A 23,098-nucleotide genomic window follows, 5' to 3' on the forward strand; every position below is an offset into this window, starting at 1 on the left:
ATCTGTTCCCCTTACAGATGTCTGGAAAAGCTCAGAATCCCCTCATTGGTCAGCTCTCCATGCTAGGCCTAAGGGTGCCGAACTGCAGATGAGCATGGACAGGGCCCAGATGCCCTTTCCCTTTCATCCCTGAGACCAGCACATTTGGGAGTATGTGGTCCCTAAACTGGAGGGCAGGGGACTTATGGACCACTAGTATCAGGATAGAGTCCCAGGATACTAATACTGTCCAGGGGACTTCACTGGACTTAGCTGCTTAGAGAACCTTTTTCCAAGGCCCAGGACACTCCAGGAGCCACTTGGTTGGGTCTGGCAGCTCTGAGTCCTCACCCAGCCCCACCCACAGCAGGGCCCTACGATGCCTGGTATTTAATTTCCCTCACAGACAGACCACAGGTAGGCTAGGTCACATATGGGGTATTTATTTGAAGTTGTGGGTGCCCGCTACTTGGGACAGCCTGGAGACCCTGACTGGCACCTCTGGCCAAGTCCCTTTCCTAGTGAGGTCTGGCTGTTGTCCTGGGTGGGTGGATGCAGAAACAGAGTAGTAGGCCCTTCTGACATTGTCCCCTACCTCCCCAAGGCTTTTCTCATTGGGGCTAAGCAGTAGTGGGGGTGGTAATGGGATGGCACTGGCTGCCTGCAGGACTGGGGAGGTTGAGGCACATCTGGGGGTACTGGGCACTGTTGCCTGGCCTGCATCTGGGCAGGAGGCCCTGGGGGGGGGCAGTTACTCAGGGAGACTGCACCATGCGCTTCTGGGTGTCAAAGATGTATCGCTTGAAAGACAGGCTGAGTGTCACAGGCTGTGTGGGCTCTGGCCGCTCGGTACCTTCCTCCTGTTTGGCAGCCTCCCCACGGCCAGCCCGGCCCCGCTTCTTGAGTGTAGGCGTCAGAATCTTCTTGGATTCAGGGCTGAGGCCACCTGCAAGGGACAGGAGCATTACTGAATCACTTCAGGCAGAACGGCAGTTCTTGGCTCCATGCCCTCTCCTAACCCATCATCACTCTCTCCTGCCTCAGCAAAGCCTGGGGTTATTCTGCTTTCCAAATCCCTGTCATCTTGGGTCCTTCTCCCTGCCTAGTCCACCGCTGGCCAGTCACCTGGGGCACAGCCCTCTGGTGTTCTGGCTGTACTCCTGCTTCCCATGATCCTGATACTGCCTGAGCACACTCTCCTATCTGCTTGACCTGCCATCTGAGGCTCTTAGCCACCTTGGAAACACCTTCTTGTCACTTATGCTGGAGTCTGACCTTGCAGCAGGCTCTACTAGGCTCTTTTGCCTTCTGTCTCTGGGTTAGTTCAGTGTGGGGAGTTTCAGCAGACCAGAGGGGAACAGTGGGCAGCTGGCAGGCTTTCCCAGCTCTTGGCAAGATCTTTTGCTGGGTCTCTTCTGGGCTCTAGGAGATGCTGCGCCTACCACCTGTCTATAGCTGCACATCTAAGTGGAAATTTGCTCCTTGCCTGACACTGACTCACATCCGGTCCTCCATCCCCAACCACCTGTGGTCCTGAACTTGCTGGCCTGGGCCCCTTGACATACTCAAGAGCCTCTGATATGCTGTGCCCTTGCCCAGAACACCCTTCCCTCTCCCAACAGGGGAAGATGTCCCATCGTTCCTCAGTGTGAGGCTCTGCGCTGACCTAGCTGTCTTTGTTACTGTCAGTTGAACTGTATACTGTTGGCAGCTGTAGATACTACAGTGGCTAGATGGAGCCTAGTACTCTACATGTGTTATTTATTCTTGTGTTGAGAATAACAACTACTGCCTTAGGTTTCAGGTGGAATACCGGGCAAAGGCGGTATCTGTTAGTGCCTTCTGGCACCCAGGGTGTTTGTGGGGGATCTTTTATCCCCTATCACTACCTGGGGGATGGAACTCTTTGGGAAGAAAGCTCGGTGATTGATTTTAGCACCCAAGGGCTCTGTGGGCAATGGTGGCAAGGGAACCCCCAGTAGATGATGGTGGCAGGGTCACGCATCCTAGCTTTGGTTCAGGTGGCAGAAGATGTTGGTAGCCTCTTTTCCAGATGAGAAAAAAAGCCCCAAAGAGGGCAGGGCCTTGTTCCAGGTCCCCAGTGAGTTGGGAAGAGGCAAGATTGAACTCTAGGTCCTGATGGCTGTGCAGGACAGGATCAGCCTGTGTGTGGGCCTCTAAGAATGTTTCTGAAGAGGTCTGCCACCTCTCAGAGAACCCTGCTGCGCTGACCCTGAATCTTTGGACATTTAAAAGGTGGTACAAAAGCTGGATGAAAGGAATATCTGTAGTCATGAGATACCTTGCATCACTGCAAGGTCCCTCTGGCAGGCAGGCAGGCAGGAGACTGTCAGCCACCTTAAAACCAGGTTGCCCTGGGAAAGCCAGGGACTCATAACAGCTAACAGGGCTCTGGAGCCAGGCTGCCCAGTGCCCACATGCCAGAGTATATCCAGGCGAAGGTGTCCTCCTGTGGGCAGAATGTCTTCTGCGGAGCCCCCTGATCTTTAGTCCCATACCTAATGCTCTGCCTCCTCTGGGATGAGGCCTAGAGCCTGGAGTGAGAAGAGGGCCTGGGCCAATGCCAGGCCTGCAGGTATCTGAGTCCCTGAATCACAGCTGGGCCTTCTTCCTGCTGGCATCAGACCCTGACAAATGGCATGGGCCTGTTTCTCTCTGGTGCCAGAAGGTCTGATGGCTGAAGAGGTGTGAGGCTCCCAGGCGTCTGGGCCATGCTGGGGAGACAGGTGTGGCCCAATCAGCAGTCCATCTCGTCTGTGATAGCTCTTATTACGCGCTGACCCTGAATCTTTGGACATTTAAAAGGTGGTACAAAAGCTGGATGAAAGGAATATCTGTAGTCATGAGATACCTTGCATCACTGCATATGGGGCCCAGGTCCCTCTGGCAGGCAGGCAGGCAGGAGACTGTCAGCCACCTTAAAACCAGGTTGCCCTGGGAAAGCCAGGGACTCATAACAGCTAACAGGGCTCTGGAGCCAGGCTGCCCAGTGCCCACATGCCAGAGTATATCCAGGCGAAGGTGTCCTCCTGTGGGCAGAATGTCTTCTGCGGAGCCCCCTGATCTTTAGTCCCATACCTAATGCTCTGCCTCCTCTGGGATGAGGCCTAGAGCCTGGAGTGAGAAGAGGGCCTGGGCCAATGCCAGGCCTGCAGGTATCTGAGTCCCTGAATCACAGCTGGGCCTTCTTCCTGCTGGCATCAGACCCTGACAAATGGCATGGGCCTGTTTCTCTCTGGTGCCAGAAGGTCTGATGGCTGAAGAGGTGTGAGGCTCCCAGGCGTCTGGGCCATGCTGGGGAGACAGGTGTGGCCCAATCAGCAGTCCATCTCGTCTGTGATAGCTCTTATTACACACAGTGCATACTGCATCAGCCTGGAGTGGGCAGAGCCGGAAAAGTAGTCTGGCACTGGTGACACTGTGGCTATTCAACAGCTTGGTCACCTCAGCCTATCACGGGGGTCTGGGGACAATGCCAAGGGCCCATCAAGAGACCCTGGCCATGGCTACTGGGGTGAGTGGCAAATATCACAGTGTTTCTTCAGTGGCTTTCTTTTCCTTGGCTGAGGGGACCTGGGGAGTTGAAGCTATACCCAGGCTGCAAGTCTTTTTCAATGGTCCTGGACTTTCCTTTTGAAGACACTTGGCACTGCATGATCAGAAGATAGCTGGGAGCAGACGCATAGTTCATGCCAGCTCCCCTTGAGTTTCTAGCCTGGAAAGGGCTGAAATTCAACAGGTTTGCAGGCAGATAGCCCCAGATAGCTTGAGGCCCTTTAAAAAATGGTCCTATGTCCCTAGGAGGGTGGCGGTGGCTGCTTTGGAGTGCTCAATGCAGGGCTTTCTGACGAAGAATGCTAGACTTGTGGCCAGATGACAGGGACCACTACAGAGACAGCTGGCAGCCTGTACAGGCAGAGGCAATCTGTGACAAAGCCCAGCCCATTAAGTGACTATGTGCCAGGTTCTGGGGGAGCCAGGCACTGATCTGTCAATCCTGCCACTGATTTTACCACCTTCAAGTCACTGTTCAAATGTCCCCTCTCAGGCCTGAAGCTACCAGCTGCACCTAGCCTCTCTGCCCCTCACTGGCTCTAGCTCTGTCTTCTCTGATGAACTCCATAATCTTCATGTTTTGGTGTCTATTGTGCCTGCTGACTAGTCCCCAGCATAGTGGGATTTCTGTCTTCACCATAGTGACCCTCAATAGGACCTGGCTCCCCACTGTCAGTGTTGGTGGGACCCTGCTGAGGGCAAATACCCAGTCCAAGAACCCAGAGAACAAAGATTTAGAAACAGCTGGTGAGACAGTCCCTGCACAATCATAGTGGGGACCAAGAATCCACTCCCAGGGGTGCAGTTCAAACAAGCAGTTGTACCCTGTGGCCCCAGATATATACAGAGGTGCCTAATCCTACTGAGCAGGGCTGGAGGAAATGCACCCAAGGTCCATGGTGGGTAGGAGGCAGAGCTAGTGACTGAGGCAGTTTGACCCCTATCTGTGTTTGACTGGTAGAGAGTCATGTGGCTAGTGTCAGTTATAGAGGGGACCTGAGACCAACGGGAGATGAGACAGAGCCCCTTGGTGTAGCAAAGTGATACTTAGGATTAAATGATACTCAATGATCATTTAAAGAAAGACTTGTTCTGGGGCTAGGAGATAAGTTGTTTAATAAATTGCTTGCAAGCATGAGGATCTGAGTCCAGATTCCCAAAGCCCAAGTGAAAAGCTGGGAGTGGTGGTGTGCACCTGTAATTCTAGTACCAGAAAGTTGAAGACAGGATCCCTAGGAGTTGCTGGCTAGTCAGTCTAGCTGAATCTTTGAGGTTCAGGTTCAGTGAGAGACCCTGTCTCAAAAAATATGGTAGAGAGTAACAGAGGAAGACACATAAAGATGGCCTCTGGCCTTTTCATGAACATGTACAAACATGTACAGATGTATACCCTCCCCCAAGGTTGTATTCTAAACTTAGTCTAAAAAGCGCAGCAGTCAGAACTTTCAGGAGTGCCCTACCAACTCTAAGCTGAAGAAGAAGACCAGAGGTTGTGTGCCTAGAAAGGGTACAAGCAGTGCCTGTTTTCTACTGTTCTTTTCTTTTAAATTTTATTTATTATTTTTATTTTGTGTGTATGAGTGTTATGCCTGCACATAGGTAAGTGTACCCGTGTTGTGCAATGCCTGTGGAGGTCAGATGAGGCTGTCAGATCCCCTGGGACTGGAGTTAGGGACAGTTGTTAGCTGCCATGTGGGTGCTGGGATTCAAACCCGGGTCCTCTGCAAGAACAACCAGTGTTCTTAACTGCTGAGCCATCTCTCCAGTCCCTGTCTTCTTTTTTTTTTTTTTTTTTGTCTTTTTGAGACAGGGTCTCCCTGTAGCCCCAGCTGGCCTGAAACTCCCTACATAGACCAGGCTGGCCTCAAACTCACAGAGATCCGCCTGCCACTGCTTCCCAAATGCTGGGGTTAAAGGTGTGCGCCACCACGCCCGGCTCAGCCCATCTTCTACTTTTCTATGCTGGCCAAGTGCTCCCAGGGACCCTGGATTAGGCCCAGAGGGACGTCTACTATAGGTCCCACACTGTGGCCTTGTTTCCAAGAGCCCAGACAAGGGACAGTGCACAGCATGCACCCTGGCACACAGGCAGGGGAGGGAGGTTGGGGTTATCTCTGCAGCCTGGTGGGGCTCAGGGCAGCTGGGGTCAGGAAGCAGGTTGGCATTTTGAGGCCAATGGCCTAACCTCTACAGTGCTCTAGTTATGCCTGGGAAGGGTGGTACTCCTTCGTGTGTACCAAGGTCAAGGTGTCTGACATAGCTGCTTACAGTTAGAGATGGAACTGTAAGACAAAGGCTCAGGGACTGGCCCTCTCAGCCCTTCACCCTCTACCCTCTATTCTCACTGTCTCTTGTTCTACCTCACATGTACCTACACATACTACTGTGTGGTATATGTAGGTACATACCACATGTATACATCCACCTACACTTGCTTATACCAAACACATTCCACATATAACACCATGCTCCCAACCCCCATGACACAAACACCTGCATGCATCCCTACCCAGATGAGAAAGGCAGTGGAGGAAGCCTGGGAAAAACTTGCCTGCTCTCAAGTGGCTTAGACACCAGACTGAACTGGCTGGACTTTGGGCCTCTTCCACATGCCAGCACTGGGCTCCCCTTGGCGGGGGTGGGGGTGTGAGGGCTGAGGAAGCTCATGGCATCTCTTGTTCAGGGGGCTTGCTTTCTCTCTTAGACATCAGGAGTCCTGGAGCCTGCAGCCTGCTCTACTCTATTTCCAGGCCAGACCCCAGGATGCAGTGGGGGTGGCAGTGACCCTGGGTGACACCACTGCTCATGGCTTCCCGTGGGGACCTCTCCCAGGGCCTGGCTGGCCTTTCTCACTGCACACCAGCCCCACACAAAAGCACAATGAGCTGCAGGCTGCTGGGTCTTGGCTCCATTGGGCAATCAGGGAAGAATGCAGGAGCAAAGTTTCTCAAGCCCGGCGCGGGTGCTGCCTGGCCATAGCCATCAAAGGCCAGGCAAATTGCTTCCAATTGCTGGCGTCACTTTCATGTTGGGGGCCAGACTAGAAGAGGGGCTTCCACGTTGGTGGGCAGCTGGCATCCTTCAGTGGGAATGGAACCCTTGCAAGCATCTTGGGGTCAGGAGCTCCCTTGGGGGCCTACTGGAGTCATAGCAGCTCTGAGGGGGCTGCAGAGACAGGGTGGAGAGAGAATAGGGCTGGGGTTCTCCTGGGGTTAGTGGTAGGGTCTGTTAGGCTGGCAGCTGGGCTGGACTAGTAGGGATATCCAGTTGATGGTCACAAAGGCTGAGTTCAAAAGGCCTGAAGCTGGACAGGACATGGGGCCACATCCAACAGAAGGAGGTGTGCTGCCTCTGCACAGTGGTCTGCTGCTGCTAATACAAAGGTGGAAGCCAGCCTGGCTGGGTAGAGCTGCTGGACAGGAGGCTAGAGCAGGCATGACAGGAATGGGTAAGTCTGCAAGGTGGAAGAGCCCTTAATACAGGCCTGGCAGCCACACCTGATATGTATGTGGCCTTGGTTGACACCTAACTTTCAGGGGTTCATCTGAAGCATAATAAGGTACACCGACTAGTACATGGCCTACAGCTGTGTGGTAGAGCTAGGGTCTGAATACTTACGGGCCTCTCCTTGCTAGCTGTGGGTAGTGGCTCCCAGCTTTCCCTCTTTCCTTCTTTGCTATGAACATGTATGTAAACAAAGATGCAATTTGCTTTAAAGAGATAAGGTGATTTAAGTTTTTTTAATCAGAATTGTACTCTGCTGTCCCAGCAACAAAAGGAATTAGGGGAAGGCGACCGCAGATAGGCACATGTAACAGTGAACTACATTCCTTCTGAGGCTCTCAAGCGTACTCCATGGCTCACACACTTCTTTGATTGGGAGGAAGCGGAGGCAATGGGCCCCGCACCCTCATTTTGATGTCTTAATGTTGTCTAATTCCTCCTTTAATTTATATTAAGCTTCTTAGCAGCAATGATGAATTCTTCAAAAAACAAAAAAGGACCCTTTGCAGAGATATTTCCCACGCCAAGTAAATTGAAATTACAATGCAGCCAAGCTTTGGAGATTGGGGTGTGAGGGGAGGGAAAACCACGGTATGTGGAAGTGTCTTTTTTTTAAAGGCAAAAAACAAAACTAGTCTGATCGAGACAGGAAATGGTTAGTCTTGAGACTTAGATGGAAGTTTGGCCATCCGAGGATCAGCCCAGTGGAGGGATGTTGCTGTCCTAGGATTTCAGATGACCTGGAGGGGAAGCTGGCCATGAATGAGCTGCTGACCACCTCAGGCCAGCTCCCTGCTCCCCGACCCTGAAAGGTCGCTACCCTATGAGGCTGTAGCTCCTTGAGGTATGAATGGTGGCACCCAGACATTCCCAACCCTAGGGTACCATTCCACGTGCAGCAAGAACCTCAGGCTTTCCAGCAACCCTGCCTTGCCCCCAAGGGTGACACATGCTCATGGGGTTCTACTGCCTCTGCATGGCAGGTCCTGCTGTCCAGGCCACAGCACAGTCTATGTGTAAATGTCCCAGTCACTGTTGCAGCTCTCTGTTCATTCACTTCTGTGCTGGCGCAGAGATCCTTTTAGAACAAACCCTGACTACTCTTCACAGTTCAGTCTCTCTCTCAAGAAATCTTAGGTACCTCGTATGTTCACATACCTCTTCCTGCAGATCCCTAACCCATGCTTCAACCCCCTCAGGTCTCTGCTGGGCTCCCTTAGTGGGGTATGGCAGCTGCCTTGGTGCCTCCTCTCCAAACTCTCAACAAGAGGCATGTTAGTATTCTGGTAGTCCTCCTCTAGGGTCCAGGGTCATGGACCCTTCCCCAGAGATGGTCCTAGGAACTCCAAAAAGGGCTAACTTTAACCCCTCAGCCTGCCTGGCCCTCTGTAGGAGGGGCTCTGAGCAGCTCTGTCCTTGGAGTGACACCTCCTTTCTAGGAGTCACAGTTTCTTTCAAGCTTGCTGGATTCCTAGAGGCCCACCTATGGTCAGGCAGCTCTAGGCCCACAGAAACTGGGGCTATGGGCATGTCTGTTGAGTGCAGCCAAGTGAGTGGGGGAGGTGGGAATCCTGGATCTGCTTCCTCCCTTGGGGTTCAACCAGGGTGGGCCTTTTCAAGAAGTGTGCTACATGTTGGATATGTGGGGTGAGTGGGCAGTGGGTATAGTACAGGGGCAAAGTTAAGGCAGAGTGAGTGGGCAGTGGGGACTGCATGGGGACAGAGTCAGGGTGTGGTGAATAGGGAATGAATGGGGATAGAGCTAAGCTGCCTCTGCAGGGCAGCAATGCAGGGAGATGAGCTGATAGCCAAGCTCCAGTTCTCCCTCCTGGTCTTCAATGAGGGAGGGTATGCTGGGTCCTTGCTATGACTGTTCTCTATTACTGCCATTGCCTCTTTACCCATTCAGGGCCACACATAAGTTCCACAAGTCACTACCCAGGCAGGTGAGGGCACATACACAACTGGTGGCCAGGGAACAGGATTCACATCCAGCCTGTGCTTCATGAAGCACCACCCAATGCACTAGGCACCCAGGGCAGGCTGGACTCTCTAATGCTCTCCAGGGGCATGGCACTGAGGAGTTCCAGACCAGAGGACCCCTCTTCAGAGATTTCTTGGGTGGGGGACTCTGTGCTCTGGGTCACCATGGGAAGATTCTGGTTGGCCAGGGGCTGCTGGGTGTCCCTTATGGGGAGAATGGTCTTGAAGGTAGGCTAAATTACCATTAGGGTCCCAAGGGAAAGACTGTCTCATGTGAGGTCAGCCTGGTCCAGACTACCCCTAGATGGTTCAGTCAGTACGCCACTATTACAGAATTCCAGGGCCAGTTAGAGCACAGTGCTACGGTGCTACATTTATGTGCTAGTGCCATTCAGGATGCTTCACAGATAGCTGCACCACAGTGCTACCTCCAGCCCATTTATATGCCAGGGAACTGAAGGACAGGGGCACTCAGTAACTTGCCCAGGGTCACAGAGCAAGGACATAGCAGGCCTGAGCTCAAACCTTACTCAGATTCATGCTTTCAACCACCCTGCACAGGCCCTGGGAGGTGCCAATGTGCACTGTGGTACAGTACCATGCCTGCAGGGGCTGTGGTACATGGTGGTGCCAGTCTGAAGCCTCTTTCCACTTTCCCTCCTTTGTGTTCAGGGTCGAGGCTGGCTGTAGTGTCACAATCACAGCTACTGGGCAATAGGGGACTGAACACATCAGGGCATTCTTCCGGGACACAACCACGTGAATTCTGGCTGGATAGGAAGGACTGTGACAGTGCAGCCCTGAAGCCAAGAGGGGTTGGGGGGGGGCATGTTCCTGGTGGTCTCCCACGAAGTACTGTCCCTCACCACTAAAGGAGTGGAATTTTAATGCCCCCGCCCCCACATGTATACTCTTTAACAAAAGTTAATCTTCAATTAAAATACCTAGAGCAGAAACTAAGATAACTGGTTTAAAAGGTAGAGCTATTGACAATAAAAGTCTTCATATTGCTTTAAAAAATCCACATATTAAAAATGTCATTTTTATGACTTGGGGGGAAAAGCCATCGAGAATAATGAGGGTGAACAAAGGCTCAGGAGCAGTTATTTTCCAGGGCCCATATGTGGCATCCTGATTACTGTATCAGCCCTGCTGCCAGAGCAGACAGAGGGAGATGTGGGCGCAGGTAACCAGCCCTGCTGTCTGTTCAAGCTGACAGGCAAAGGGCAGGGGCAGTGAGCGTGGCATTGCAGGTCCCTATCCACACTTCTTAGCTGCAGGCTCCGAGAGCTTATCCTTCACTGCCACATGACCTGCAGCCTAGGGTGACCAAGCGTCTGGTTGATGGCCTGTGTCTGTGCCAATGGCCATGCTACCTGTGGCCCCTCAGGCAGATCTCAGGCCTGGCCTGCAGCTCAGAGAAGCAAGGCCCATTGAACGTCAGCATTTCAGTCAGTGTTGTTATGTTCAAATGACATTTGGAGTAGTGACCTCTCACATGAGGTTTCCAGGCCTTGAGGGCCAAACCCAGGTCACTAGTGCCTTGTTGGTGTCCACTGCTCAGCACCACACCTGCCCAGATCCCAGGTACACTTTGTCATTCAAGGATGTGAGGTAGGGGCATGGCACACAGAAGTACCACAAACTGCTCTCTGCTATCTGATGGCCCTGATAGGGCTCACTGCATTCCACTAGATGCCTTATCTGAAGATGTGCCCTAGTACCTGCTGATGTGTAGCCTGGCTTCAATAAACACATGTAGGTGTTCTCATGGCCCAGGTCTGTGGCAAGGATCTTAGGTGCCCTGTGAGGTGCCCCATGGCTCTGCTAGCAGGGTACCACCTACTTCTCTGCAGGTTCTAAGGAGCCACTTGGCCTGCCTGTGCCCACTTCTTGCTTTCACTTTTGAGTGGGACACAGCCTCAGCCAGGGCCACATTATGTAGACCGCAGGAGGTAGGTTCTTGGGGTTAATGTAACATCCCTGTTCAGTCAGGGTGCACCTGTGAAATCACTGTGTTGAATGAAACCCCAAAACCCTTCCAATTTTCCTGTAACTGGACTATGTTTACACACTGGGGTTTCCTGTGACCAGGATGGCATCTCCAACCAGCAATATGGGGCTAGGGATGGCTTGGGCTGGTCCTCAGTGCTCAGGGCAGGTGTCCTGAGGCATGCTCCTTCCCCAGTTCCACCTATAACTGACAGGAAGGGTGCCACAGTATGCAGTGGCCAGTCCATCAGGGACCTGTGGCCTGCGATAGTGCCCAAGTGATGCAGACCATCCTTGGACCTGTTCCCAAGCCTCTGCCAATGGGTAACAGAGAAACCAGAGCCCATCTCAGCCCAGGTTGGCAAGGCCCTCAGTTGGGAGAGCCACACTCCAGCTCACCTCAGATTACCCTCACTTATTCTGAGGAATTTTGCTTTTCTTTTAAGAGAAACCAGAACCATATGAATGGCCAGAACAGAGGATATTATTTTTGAAAGAAAACTGTAGTACAAATTGGGAAAAGGTATGTGATCCTGTGATAGGGCTGCAGCCTCTATCCTCAGAGAAGCAAGCCACTCAGAACCCCTATGACCCTCACTACCCATCATGGCTCCCATGGCCACACACAGCCAGTTCCAATGTTGGTGGGGCATCAGGGAACCCAGGTTGCTCATCCCTTAGAGTCTTGTGACAAACTGCAAAGCAATCTGCATGGGCAGTGGGGGCTTGCACAAGCCAGCTGTGGGGTCATCTGTCCCTACATGTGCTTGTGCCTGCCTCAGCTGACACCAGGGTCCCGACACAGTTGCCCTCAGGGTAAAAGAAAGTAGGTTCTGATGCCCTGGGCAAGGGGATATGCCAAGGGTGGCTAGAACACCCTGCTTCTCAAGAGAAACAGGACTTCCCTTGTGTAAAACCCTGACTGAATTACATTTGTGGGCTGGCTACTAGGGTGTGGCTGGCTTGTGGGGCTTCTTTTTCCTGGGGGCAACCTAAGGCACATTCATTGGCATTCATGGGCAACCTAGGACTTCTACTTCTCAGCATCACTGTTTCTGCCATACCCCTTGTGGCCACCTCTATTCTTCAAGAAACTCCTTGTGGATGGGCAGCATGGGTCTACATGACCTCAGGAATCATGGCTGGCTGTGGGAGGTCTGCACCGTCCAAGTTGCCTGGGAGGTGGGAATGGGGCCTAGAAGTCCTCAAGGTGATGTGTAAGAAAATGTGTGCCAGGCTTGTCATACCTGTCCCTGTGGGTCCAACATGGAGCAGATTCACATGGTTGGGTGCTCTGCACCCTACAGCTACAGGCAGAATCTGACTGCCACAGCCCAACCTTGCCCTTTGAGCATGTTTGTTTTCTACATGTGCTTTAGAAATAGCATCTCAGTGGTCAACACTTATGTGGGCTTGCATTCGCAGGGCAGTACTTGGTCCCTACTTTTCATGGTGGCCCCTAGGAGGGCAATTCTTCTATCCTACCTGTCTGTCTGGTGGCCGGCTCTGTCACTTACAGAACTACAGGTCTTGTCCTAGTGACAACCTCCCTTGAGACAGTGGAGTGCTGGTACCTCTGGAGAGTCTGTGGACATCCAGACTACCTGACATACCCTCAGTGGCCATCTGAGGCTCTGGAACAGAAGCAGAACTAGGCAGGTGCAGAGGTAGTGGGCAGGAGCCTATGTCTGGTGCCCCCTCCTCCATGGGGTGGCTGTGCATTGTGAGGGAATACGACACACAGATTGCACTATTCCTCCTGGTCAACCCAGCACCTTGGCCAGCCTTGTGCCACTGACCCTCAAGTGCCTCCTCTGTGACATGGGATAATGCTAGCTTCTTGGTGGGCCTGAAGAGGTGTCCATGAGGAAATCTGCATGGCCCAGTAGATGCTCAGTGACTAAAAAACTTGCAGCTGTGTTCCTTGGTTCTTCAATAAGCCCTTGACCTTGGGCATGGCCCCTTTCTAGCCTCAGCTGCATTCACACCCTGTGTGTACAAGTGCCAGGGGACAGGGCAGGGATGAGGACTGTCCCTACACCAAGAGACTGTCATAAGGCCTACAGGACTTGGCAAAGCCACAGACATTAGGATGAACCTAAACACAATCCCAAACCATCTGCTCACCATCTCTCATTATACCACTTCAACCTGAGTCACTCTATTCTCCCCAGCCTGAATCCCCAAATCACTTTTGAACCCAGGTCAAGCTCTTCAATGCTTCTCACAGTTAGGGATCCATGTAATAGTCAAAGCTCAGGTTCCCTGCTCACTGCTGGGACCCAGGCTCTGGTCTGGGATCCAATCATTGTGATGCTTCATATGGGATGTCAGTTCCTCTACCTCAGTCTCTTGATCTGAAAACGGGGTAGCTAGAGCACTTACTGTATAGGGTTTTTAGGGTTTTCGATAAGGCTAAGTTAACATGACACAGAGTGTTTAGGACAGTGTCATGTGAAGCATGGTTTGAACTATGTCAACTTGTTATTCTTCTAGTGTGATCAGCACCAATGGATCTCTACCACACACCACTTACTCCACACATGCCACTTATGCCTGCTGGGTGCCTACAAGGGTGCAGAGGCCAGGTCACACATGGGCAAGAGTGATCATGTTCCCAGGAGGGACAGATTCATACCCATTAAGGACACAGAGGAAAGTTTCTGATATCACAAGAGTCATCAGAGAAGAGGCAGAGCAATGGGGGGCGGTGCTCCTGGGCTGGGTAACTATGGAGGCCTCAGAGGCTGGAGGGAAGACTGTGAGACAGGGCTTCACAAAGGACCTGTGTGAACTCCACTGGGAGCCTCAGGGGTTGCTGTGGCCCCCAGTGCAGACTCATTTTTGTGGCCACTGCACTTGATCTCATCTTACTCCAAGGCCAAGACGTGGGGGAGAAGAACCAAGATGTTTCTCCTTCGTATGCTAGTTCTCCTGGGTGAGGAGGGGCAAGGGCAAGAGTTGAACACAGATTTATGGGCTGCCTTTGGCGGCATGGGGGAGGGGCTCCTTTTGCCAAAACAATATTTAATTTTTTTTAAAGGCAGCTACAAAGCCAGGATTAAGCCCAGGCCCTAAAACGAGCCCATAAAATTGAAAAATATTTATCTGGAAGGGTGGCAAGTCCAATAAAAGTTTTATGAATGTCTTACGACTGCCCTGTCAGGAAGCTGGCCTCTCCCTCACCTCCCTCCTGTTGGAGTACGGCACACGCAAGTGCACACTCATACACACAGGTGGATGGATATACATGTAGACGTGGCTGCTGAGGCCCAGTGCCTGGAGTCCTCTGCTCTGTGCTCCTTCTCCACTTGCTGTAGTGCCTGGCTTCGGGCAAGGGGGATACTTTGGTCTATTTGCCCAGGTGCCAGAGGGCAGCCACAGATGACTCTCTAGAGGTCTTGGAGGGCTTTGGGGGAGGACGAGACCACAGGCTTTATTGTTCAGAGTAACAGGAGGTAGCTGCTTTGACTCTAGTTTTAAGAGCTCCATAGAGGCCACCCAGGAAGTGGCTTCACACAAATGGGCTGAGCTCTCTCCTGGCTTCTCAAGATGATGTGAGGTCATGGACAAAGTTCTCTACTGCATAGCCCAGGGACATTTAGCCCCATAGCTCTCTTTCCACTCCCCAGTGAGTCCCACTCTGCCTTTTTCACTGCCTCCCCACCCTACAACATCATTCACTGCCTCTCTCATTATATCTCACTGTTCTCTCCCATCCTTCTCCCTCTTCTTCCTCATAGTCTTTTGTGCATCCTATTGCCCTTCTACCCCTTGGGCCCCACTTCAGGGCCTTTGCAGAGCTGGAGGAAGTCCTCCAGCTCCAGGGTTGATATTGTTCTTTGACCTAGAGCCATCCCGGCCTTATGGGAACTCATGCTACTAGTGGGGCAAGGCCAGCTTCCAAATCTCTGACTTGATCTTTCTCTTCTAGTAACCATCAGTTCTCCCTTCCCACAAGCTACAGTCAAGGTGTTCTTTTTCTCACTTCCCTTTCCTGAAGACATTGCCCAGGGAGTTCAGCACAGGGTTGAGTCCCACAAAGATAAGGCTGTCTGATTCTAAGTTATAGAGAGCAAGTCACAGATAGTAGGAAATCAGGTGGAGCATACATGAGTCTGATTTCTAATCAAATGTCCAGGTTTCCTGCTACCCCCATGGCACTAGCCCATCAGAAAACCCTAGCCTGTTCTGCTCCAGGAAGGCTGATCTCAAGCCTCCAGAAAAACTAGGGGCATGCAGCAGCTCTGGAAAAAGCCACTAAATCTGTGAATCTAGCAAGAAATGACCCATTAGGGAGTACAGGGTTAGGGATGAAGAATATAAACTAGCACCATATGCAGGCCACGGTCACCTGTGATGCTGGGGACAGCTCTGCTGCCAGCACCTACCCAGAGACTCTTACATGTGTCTCTTTGGAGTGGGAAAGTAGAAATGACCCAATGGCCTCAGGTAATAACAAGTGTGTAACTAGGCTATTCGGACCATGAGACAACTGCAGTCCGACAACTGCCAATCAGAACTGCTGGCCAAAACAGTGAATTCTAATATGGAAACAGTAGGCAGCCATATATGTAAAAACTTGACATAACACCCCCCCACACATACTAAACAGACAAAATCCAAAATATTCTAAGTATAGAAATATCTTGAGTGCTGATGTGCTGTTCAGAAAGTCCTAGATTTAGGGCATTTTAAATTTTGGATTGGGGATGCTCAGTTAATAACTGTTCTACAAATACTAAAAACTCTGAAAAATGGAGGATCTAAAAACTTCTGGTCTTGAGTATTTGAAAAAGGGATGCTCAGTTTATATACTGATGTGGAGGCAATCCAACAGGGAAAGTACAAAATCTCCCAGGGGACAAGGCTAACTGAAGGGAGTGTCACCTCCTGGGAGAGCAGGGGTACCAGCTCTATCAAGAACTCCTTTAAAAACAAACAATAAAACAACCCAACCAACATCTCCCTTTGTAGCTCTAGCTGGCCTAGAACTCCTGCCTCTGCCTCCCGAGTGCTGGGATTATAGGCATGTACTACCACATCTAGCTCCTTTTCTCTCTTAAAAGGAAACCAGGAGACTGTGGGAGAGATCTGAGGTATATGACAAAGTCTCCATCTTTCATTCCTGCTGGAGACAGGACTGTTAACTCTGCACTATGCAGTGTATGGTTTTTAGCTAAAAGAAATTATTGTTTTTAGGAAATCAAATTGTGACAGGAGGTAGACAAAAAAGCAGCTGCTCTTGGTTTGGCTTCTGTCTAGTGAGATGCTGATGCCAACAGCAGGCACTTGGCACCAAAAACATCCATGTGCAGCCAGGCTGTGTGCACAGCCTACTTCCTAACTGCACAGTAACCACACCCTGCTCCCTATACCACACAAATTGGCCTGAGTCTACCAATTTACTTCACAAACTTAGAGTAACCAAGCACCTGTCACATGCCAATCCTGAAGTGGGGCTGTGCATGGGAGCACACCCATTAGGGAGAAGGCAATCCAGTCACAGGAAGGCTTGGCTGAGTGTTACCATGGGGAGCCTCATGGGACATCAGTGGACTACTGTCATCCTGGTGAGGGAAGGGCTCCTGGGGGAAGCACATGCCATGAGTTCCTGAATCCTGGGTTTCCCTTTGGCTTGTGCACATTCTTCTAAACAGGCCCTATTTAGACCTCCGAATGCTGCCAAGGAAGACACCCCCAGATTGCCTTTTCCTGAGGCCCCAGAGCCATGATGGGTCACTCTGAGAAGCCCCAATACTGCTTGTGTGGATGATGGGACCCTGAGGGGGAGGCCAGCCAGCAGCTGGTTTCTGTCCACTGTGCTGGTTTATGTTAATTGCAGATATTTTCATCGTATTGTGTTACTCCATCCATCTTTGTGAACAGTCTGTCTTATAAAATTCTTTTAATTATGTTATTTTTTCTTGCCTATCTTCATCATCTACAATTATTTATAATATCATTGTCCTTGTTTCAAATGCTGGGAATAAATATTGTTGTAACAGCTCTTCGATGGGGTTCATATAATTTTTACAATTGCTTTGAAATGCCTCGATGGCCAAAAGGGGAGGAGCTAGCTACTCATTTTGGGGCAAAAGCACCCCAAAGTGCTCCTTGCTCTGGGTGCCAGGCTGTCTTCATCAGAACAGCTCCTGGGAGAGTCTAGCCTTGTCCAGGGAAGCCTTAGGCTTGGGGGTGGGTGGCAGCAGCTCATGGGGGCTGGGTCAGGTTTCAGAGTCTCTGTCCCCATAGACAGATCCAGAAAGGGCACCATCAGGGTAAGACGCCGGGAGAAAGACGGATGGTTTGTTTTCATTTTTATAAGATTTTCTGAAACCTCAACTTTCACCCCTCACCCCTCTTCAGCTCTCTTCTTCCTGTGGGAGCTGGCGGCTAGCTGTAGGGCAGAACCCAGTGGAATGAATGCCCCTGGCTGCTCAGGAGAGCCACCCTCATCCTGTGGATCATGGATACGACTTAGCTGTCTCTCCCTAAGTTGGCTGGGGCCTCCTTGTAAGGCTGTAGGGGACAGACTGTCTAGGGACAATCAGCAGTTTGGAGGAATTGGCACCTGGGTTTTGCCTCCACATGGCCTTTCATGCTCATCAGGATCTCTATGGGCTGAACAGGCAATTCCCAGCTATCCCCCCATCAGTGCCCCATCATTAGGACACCCTGATATTCTGGCTACTTCTGTCAAACACCCTCAGAGAAGGCCAAGCCCTGGAGACAGGCACTGTGAGGGTGGACCTATGGATTTGATGTGCACTTGCCCAGTAGGATTTGTGGGGGTTCACAGGCTGCCCTAGGCTAGCACAGATACCTCCTTGAGGCTCTGAGAAGCCTTGCCCACCCCTAGTCACAGATCCTTTTGCTGGGTCACAGCCCAATCATATGAGGAGTGATGGAGCTGCCATCACAGGCCCTGACTTTGAATCCATAATGTGGCACAAGGCCTTTGGGTCAGAGGTGCAGGTGCTATGGATAATCAAGGGCCATTTGACCAGCAGCACTTTAGACCTATGTGGAGCTCTGGGGTGATGTGCTTATGCTATGGGATATATGGTCAGAATTCAGGAGGAACCAGCCCCAGGTAGGAGTCCAGAAGTAGGGATTGGTCCAGGCTGGGAACGGCTCCCTCCGTAGTATGTGTGTGTGCCTGTGTTCATGCATGTATGTGTGTGTAGGGTATGGGGGTAGGAATGTAGAAACTTTGTTAGTCACTAAAAAAATGAAAGCATGATCCAATTAGAGAGGATGGATTGCATAGGGTCACCTGGGATAGGGAGGCTGGAAAACCAGCTCCATCTAAGTGTGAGGTGAGGTGACTCAATGCCTCTGGGATCACTCTGCCAAAAGCTTGCAGGAACCTTCTAAATATCTGATGTCTTCTTTGTGAGAATTAGAACAATTCAACTATTGAGAACCAATTCTAAGAAAACACTGTTCATATTACAGCAAATTTACAAAGATGCACCAGCAGTGCTGTTTACAATTGAGATTCTGGAAATATCAGATACTAACAGAGCCCTGGGTCCCAGATGGTCCAGCCTCAGCTTGGGTGGCTACCGTTGAATCCCACCAATGATGCAGGCCAGCCTCCTCTAAAGGGTGAGGGATGAGATGATAAAGGAATGTACACTCATGTGCGCATGTGCACACGCACACACACACACACACACACACACACACACACACACACACACATACACACACACATGTGCAATTCCAGGAACGAACATGAGAGAGAGAGAGAGAGAGAGAGAGAGAGAGAGAAAGGAAATGTAACCAAAAGCCCTCATCTCCCTAGGATGAGAAGACAAGGAATCTTCCCCAGCCTTTCAGGTTAATGTGATCCTGTGATTTGAGTGAGAGTAGGTTTAAGAAATGTAGGCCACCTGCATCCTTCTGGTTCTGCACACAGAGCTCACACACTGAACAGGGGGGACTGTGTGGGTGGGCCCTGAATGAGGGCCTGAGGCCTGAGCTCCAGTCTGTGCTGTGAAGCAGTTGTGCTATGGTTAGAAGGGTTCTCTGCAACAGCCATGTAGCCATCTAACTTCTGAGCCCTAAATGAACACCAACTCAGCACAGTCCCTCAGCCCAGGCTGCCAGAGTCAGGTCCTGACTCCCTGGTGGGCAGTGGTAGGCAACCTCACTTCAGGGTTGGCCCTCTGCAGGTCACAGGCACTTCCCAGGGATACCTGCAACAGGTCAGGTGCCAATCTAAATACAGCTGGAGCATGAGGGTAAGAGTGAGGGGAGCCTGGAGCCTACCTAGCAGGTGCTGGGTCCCCCATACACTGCAGCCTGCTTGGTTCCCAGTCCAAGTCCCACATCCCACTGCATCCCAAATTCTCAGCACTTAAGATGGGCTCTGGCTCCCTTAGTTTTCTATACTGTGTGGACCTCATATAAGACGCTAAACCATGTAAGTTTACCATGTTGCCTGTACTTCAGACCCTGGAAGAGATGAGGGTGAAATGCTCAGTCTGGGATTGCTGATGGTGTGACTACAAGGTTACTGTGACTGTTTTACCTCCTGGACTCCTCAGGCACCCCAACAGGAAGGAGTGAGGAAATGCCTCAGATTCACAGAGATGACATTTATAGGTATAGTAGCTATTGCCAACATGCTGTGTGCTGGCTCTGTTTGGCACTGCCCTCTGGACATTATCTTGGGAACTCTGCTTTAGCAGTGAGGGTGTAACACCTATCTGGACCAGTGTGGCCGCCAAGGCAGGAGTGTCATCTTATTGTCAGACATCTTATTGTGACAGCCACCACTAGAGCCTATGCCAGAGGGCTGCTACAAGAAGGAAATACTATGATTTCTGTCATATCCCTTGGGAAGAATCTGGTGCCCAGCACCAGCAATGGTGGTGGAGAGTATGTTATTCTGTCCTCTCCTATCCAGACTTTTTCTCTACTCCTGGCATGTGGCCCAGCAGTAATTGTCCTTGGCTAGAAACACCCTTGGTTAATAACTGAACCACAGAAACTCTGTAAATGTTGTGAAGCCAGACTACAGAGCACTCTGAATGAGGAAACTCATTTCTGAATGAGCCCTGAGGCATCAGGTGGAAGGCTTCAGCCTAGCTGCTATGCAGGCTGTGGTAGGATACTGGTACCCATTGAGAAGAGACCAGGGATGTTGGTAAGCACTCTCAGTGCACAGGACATCCCACAACAGAAGGACCTAGCCCAAAGCCAACAGTGCCAAGGTTTGGCAAGGCCAGATGCCAAGTACAGTTCAAGGCCTTCAGGAATAAATGCCTCGCTTCTCTTCACCCATCCAAGGACAAGCATCTGGACTGAGACTGAAGGTGAAGAGTAGGCAATATCCTGGGTCTTCTCTCCTGGTTGGCTTCCTGTAAGACCTTGTTGGGGAACGAGAGTACCATTGCTTTAAAATTACTCCCAAATTAGCATTTTGGACATACCAAAGTAAATGAACTATAACACACTAAGCACTGAGAACAATGTCCCACACATCATAATGTTCAATGACTATTACTTTGTTATTATTCAGCATTCTCAGACTGTGCTATACTCTGTACAGTCTCTGTGACTTAGCACACTCTGTTTCTTGATTCCTGAATGCCTTTCCTCCTGTTGCCCGTGGAACTTTTTTTTTTTTTTTTTTACCTTTAAGACTAGCTCAAGCTTAACTACCACTGTGACCCTCTCATTCCATTCTGGGAGGAGAGAATGGTCACACTGCACTCTATCCCCCAACTCCTTCTCCTAGGGTTCCACTAAGTGGCTAGTTCTGGCCAGGCATGGTAGCACATGCCTTTAATCGCAGCACTCGGGAGGCAGAGGAAGGCTGATCTCTGAGAGATTAAGGCCAGCCTGGTCTACATAGTGAGTTCCAGGTTAGCTGGGGCTACAGGGAGAGCCTATCTAAAAATAAACCAAAAAAGAAGCTAGTTCTGAAGTTCTCTACACCAGACTGCTCCTACGAGGGTGCTAAAGCTAGAGCCCTGAGTTCAATCTGTTACCAGGACATAGGACACAGCTGGAATGGGAGAAGAGGGCAGAAAGCTTTGAGGGAGCAGCAGTTCTTGCCTCTTTGCTTAGCCCCATGAGGACAAAACATCATTAGTCAGGTGTCTCATGTTGCTGGCTCAAGGCCTTGACCTTGACTTCCATAAGCATCTGCAGATGCTTCTCGTTCATACATACTGTATGGGTCGCTGCAGAACTGTGATCCACCAGTGACCATGGGCGTGGCTTCTGCACAGAGCTAAGACTAGGCCCCAGGATCCCTCCAATTCTCCCTGTCCACCCACGCTTTTCACTACCCTCTCTACAGTGTTGAAACTGAGTACCACCTACCATGGACAAACTGACACATGACAGGATGCATCTTCTGCTGCATGCACACTGGCCTGTGTGTTCTGGAGACAAGATGAGAACACTTGAAGGGTGGATAGCATCCCTATGTCCTGGGGCACTGAGGCTTCTATACTCCTACAGTCTCAGGAGCCATGCCACCTTCTTGAGAAGCCTTCTAAACTCCAGACTCAGCCAGGGGCCTTGCTATGAAATGTTACAACATCACACACCTTTCTTCCCAGCATTAACATGGCTGGTAGCATGCACAGACTGACAAAGCCTGCATAATTTCCATCTTCATACCCGCTGCAGGCTGACCAAGTATCCCCACACCCACATGCACAGATCCCCAGGTAAACCAGTTTGAGCCTGTGGTTGGAGATGGCCTTTAAAGAGTTACAATGAGGTCATTAATGTTCGTTATAATAAATTATGAGTGGTGTCTACACAAGACTAGGACAGATGGCTACGTGAAGATACACAAAGGACATCTGCAAGCCAAGCAGAGACTAGCCTTGCTCACTGTCTGATCTTGGATTTCCAGCTTTCAGACTTCCAGAGCTGTGAGCAGTAAATGGCAGTTGTTTACGCTCCCAGCCTGTGGTATTGTGGTGGTTACCTGAGCTGACAAGCTCACCATCCAAACTGAATGCTCCATATAGGGGTCACCTGAGCTATATTCAGTTTGGTAGTCCTTGGACCTGGCATAGGGATAACTCACGGGTATTCAAAATACTGTAGAATAGAGAACAATTGGCTGTGAGATCTCTGAGTGCAGGTGTCATGTCTTACTTGAGCTGTGTGCCCAGTTAGTATGCAGCTGGCTGTACTGTGTCCTTATCTCTGATGTGGGCCTACCTGCTGCTTCCTAGCCTCAAGCAGAGAGGCACAGAGAGAGAGGGCCTCTGGTGACCAATGCCCTCCCTTGTGAGAGGGCAATGTCTATCTGTGACCCTCTGAGGAGGAATTAGGGAGGTAGGGAACCCCTAGCCTTACCTGGGGAGTGGTCAAGGAGACCCTCTTCCTGTCTGGAGTTAGGGTTGATCTAGTCAAGAAATTACAAACCAACATCACCTTGCTTACTTCATCTAAACTTCACTTACATCTGTCTTCACTTTCCAACTCAGAGTCCTAGAGCCACACAGAGGACCATGCAAGTCTGGGTGACATCAGAGGTGGTTCCTGTAAAACACTTCAACTTTTCTGTTTGAAAATTTTTATATTACAGAGTTGGAGGGTAAAAGACTGGTGATCGTGACATATTAATATGAACATACCCCTCAGTCCCTCCTATGCTATAAGGAGCTATGGCATGAGTCCTATCTGTAACCTGTTTGTTCAGCCCCCAGTATATTCATGTTGATGACCTCCAGCTCTCCACACCTAGCACATGGCCACCTCAGGCCTCTAGCCTTCATATACACAGCTCATGGCCACATCAGGCCTCTAGCCTTCACATACACAGCTCATGGACACCTCAGGCCTCTAGCCTTCATATACACAGCTCATGGCCACATCAGGCCTCTAGCCTTCACATACACAGCTCATGGACACCTCAGGCCTCTAGCCTTCACATACACAGCTCATGGACATCTCAGGTCTCTAGCCTTCACATACACAGCTCATGGACACCTCAGGCCTCTAGCCTTCATATACACAGTTCATGGACATCTCAGGTCTCTAGCCTTCACATACACAGCTCATGGACACCTTGGGCCTC

At 50.8% G+C, this 23,098-nt stretch overlaps 1 protein-coding gene across 2 annotated transcripts in view; it reads right to left on the reverse strand.

Annotated features, from left to right (window-relative positions):
• Window positions 1–402: 402 nt before the first annotated feature.
• The window catches only part of Eefsec (eukaryotic elongation factor, selenocysteine-tRNA specific), a 225,863-nt gene continuing 203,167 nt past the window's right edge, over window positions 403–23,098 (reverse strand). For both annotated transcript variants that reach the window (XM_008828555.2, XM_029561324.1), the window contains one exon: window positions 403–925. In XM_008828555.2, coding sequence (XP_008826777.1) covers window positions 735–925 — 191 coding nt within the window. In that variant the 3' untranslated portion in view covers window positions 403–734. The remainder of the gene's footprint in view (window positions 926–23,098) is intronic.

The sequence above is a fragment of the Nannospalax galili genome, unplaced genomic scaffold (assembly GCF_000622305.1).
Source record: "Nannospalax galili isolate Female #2095 unplaced genomic scaffold, S.galili_v1.0 scaffold332, whole genome shotgun sequence".
Classification (NCBI taxonomy): domain Eukaryota; kingdom Metazoa; phylum Chordata; class Mammalia; order Rodentia; family Spalacidae; genus Nannospalax; species Nannospalax galili.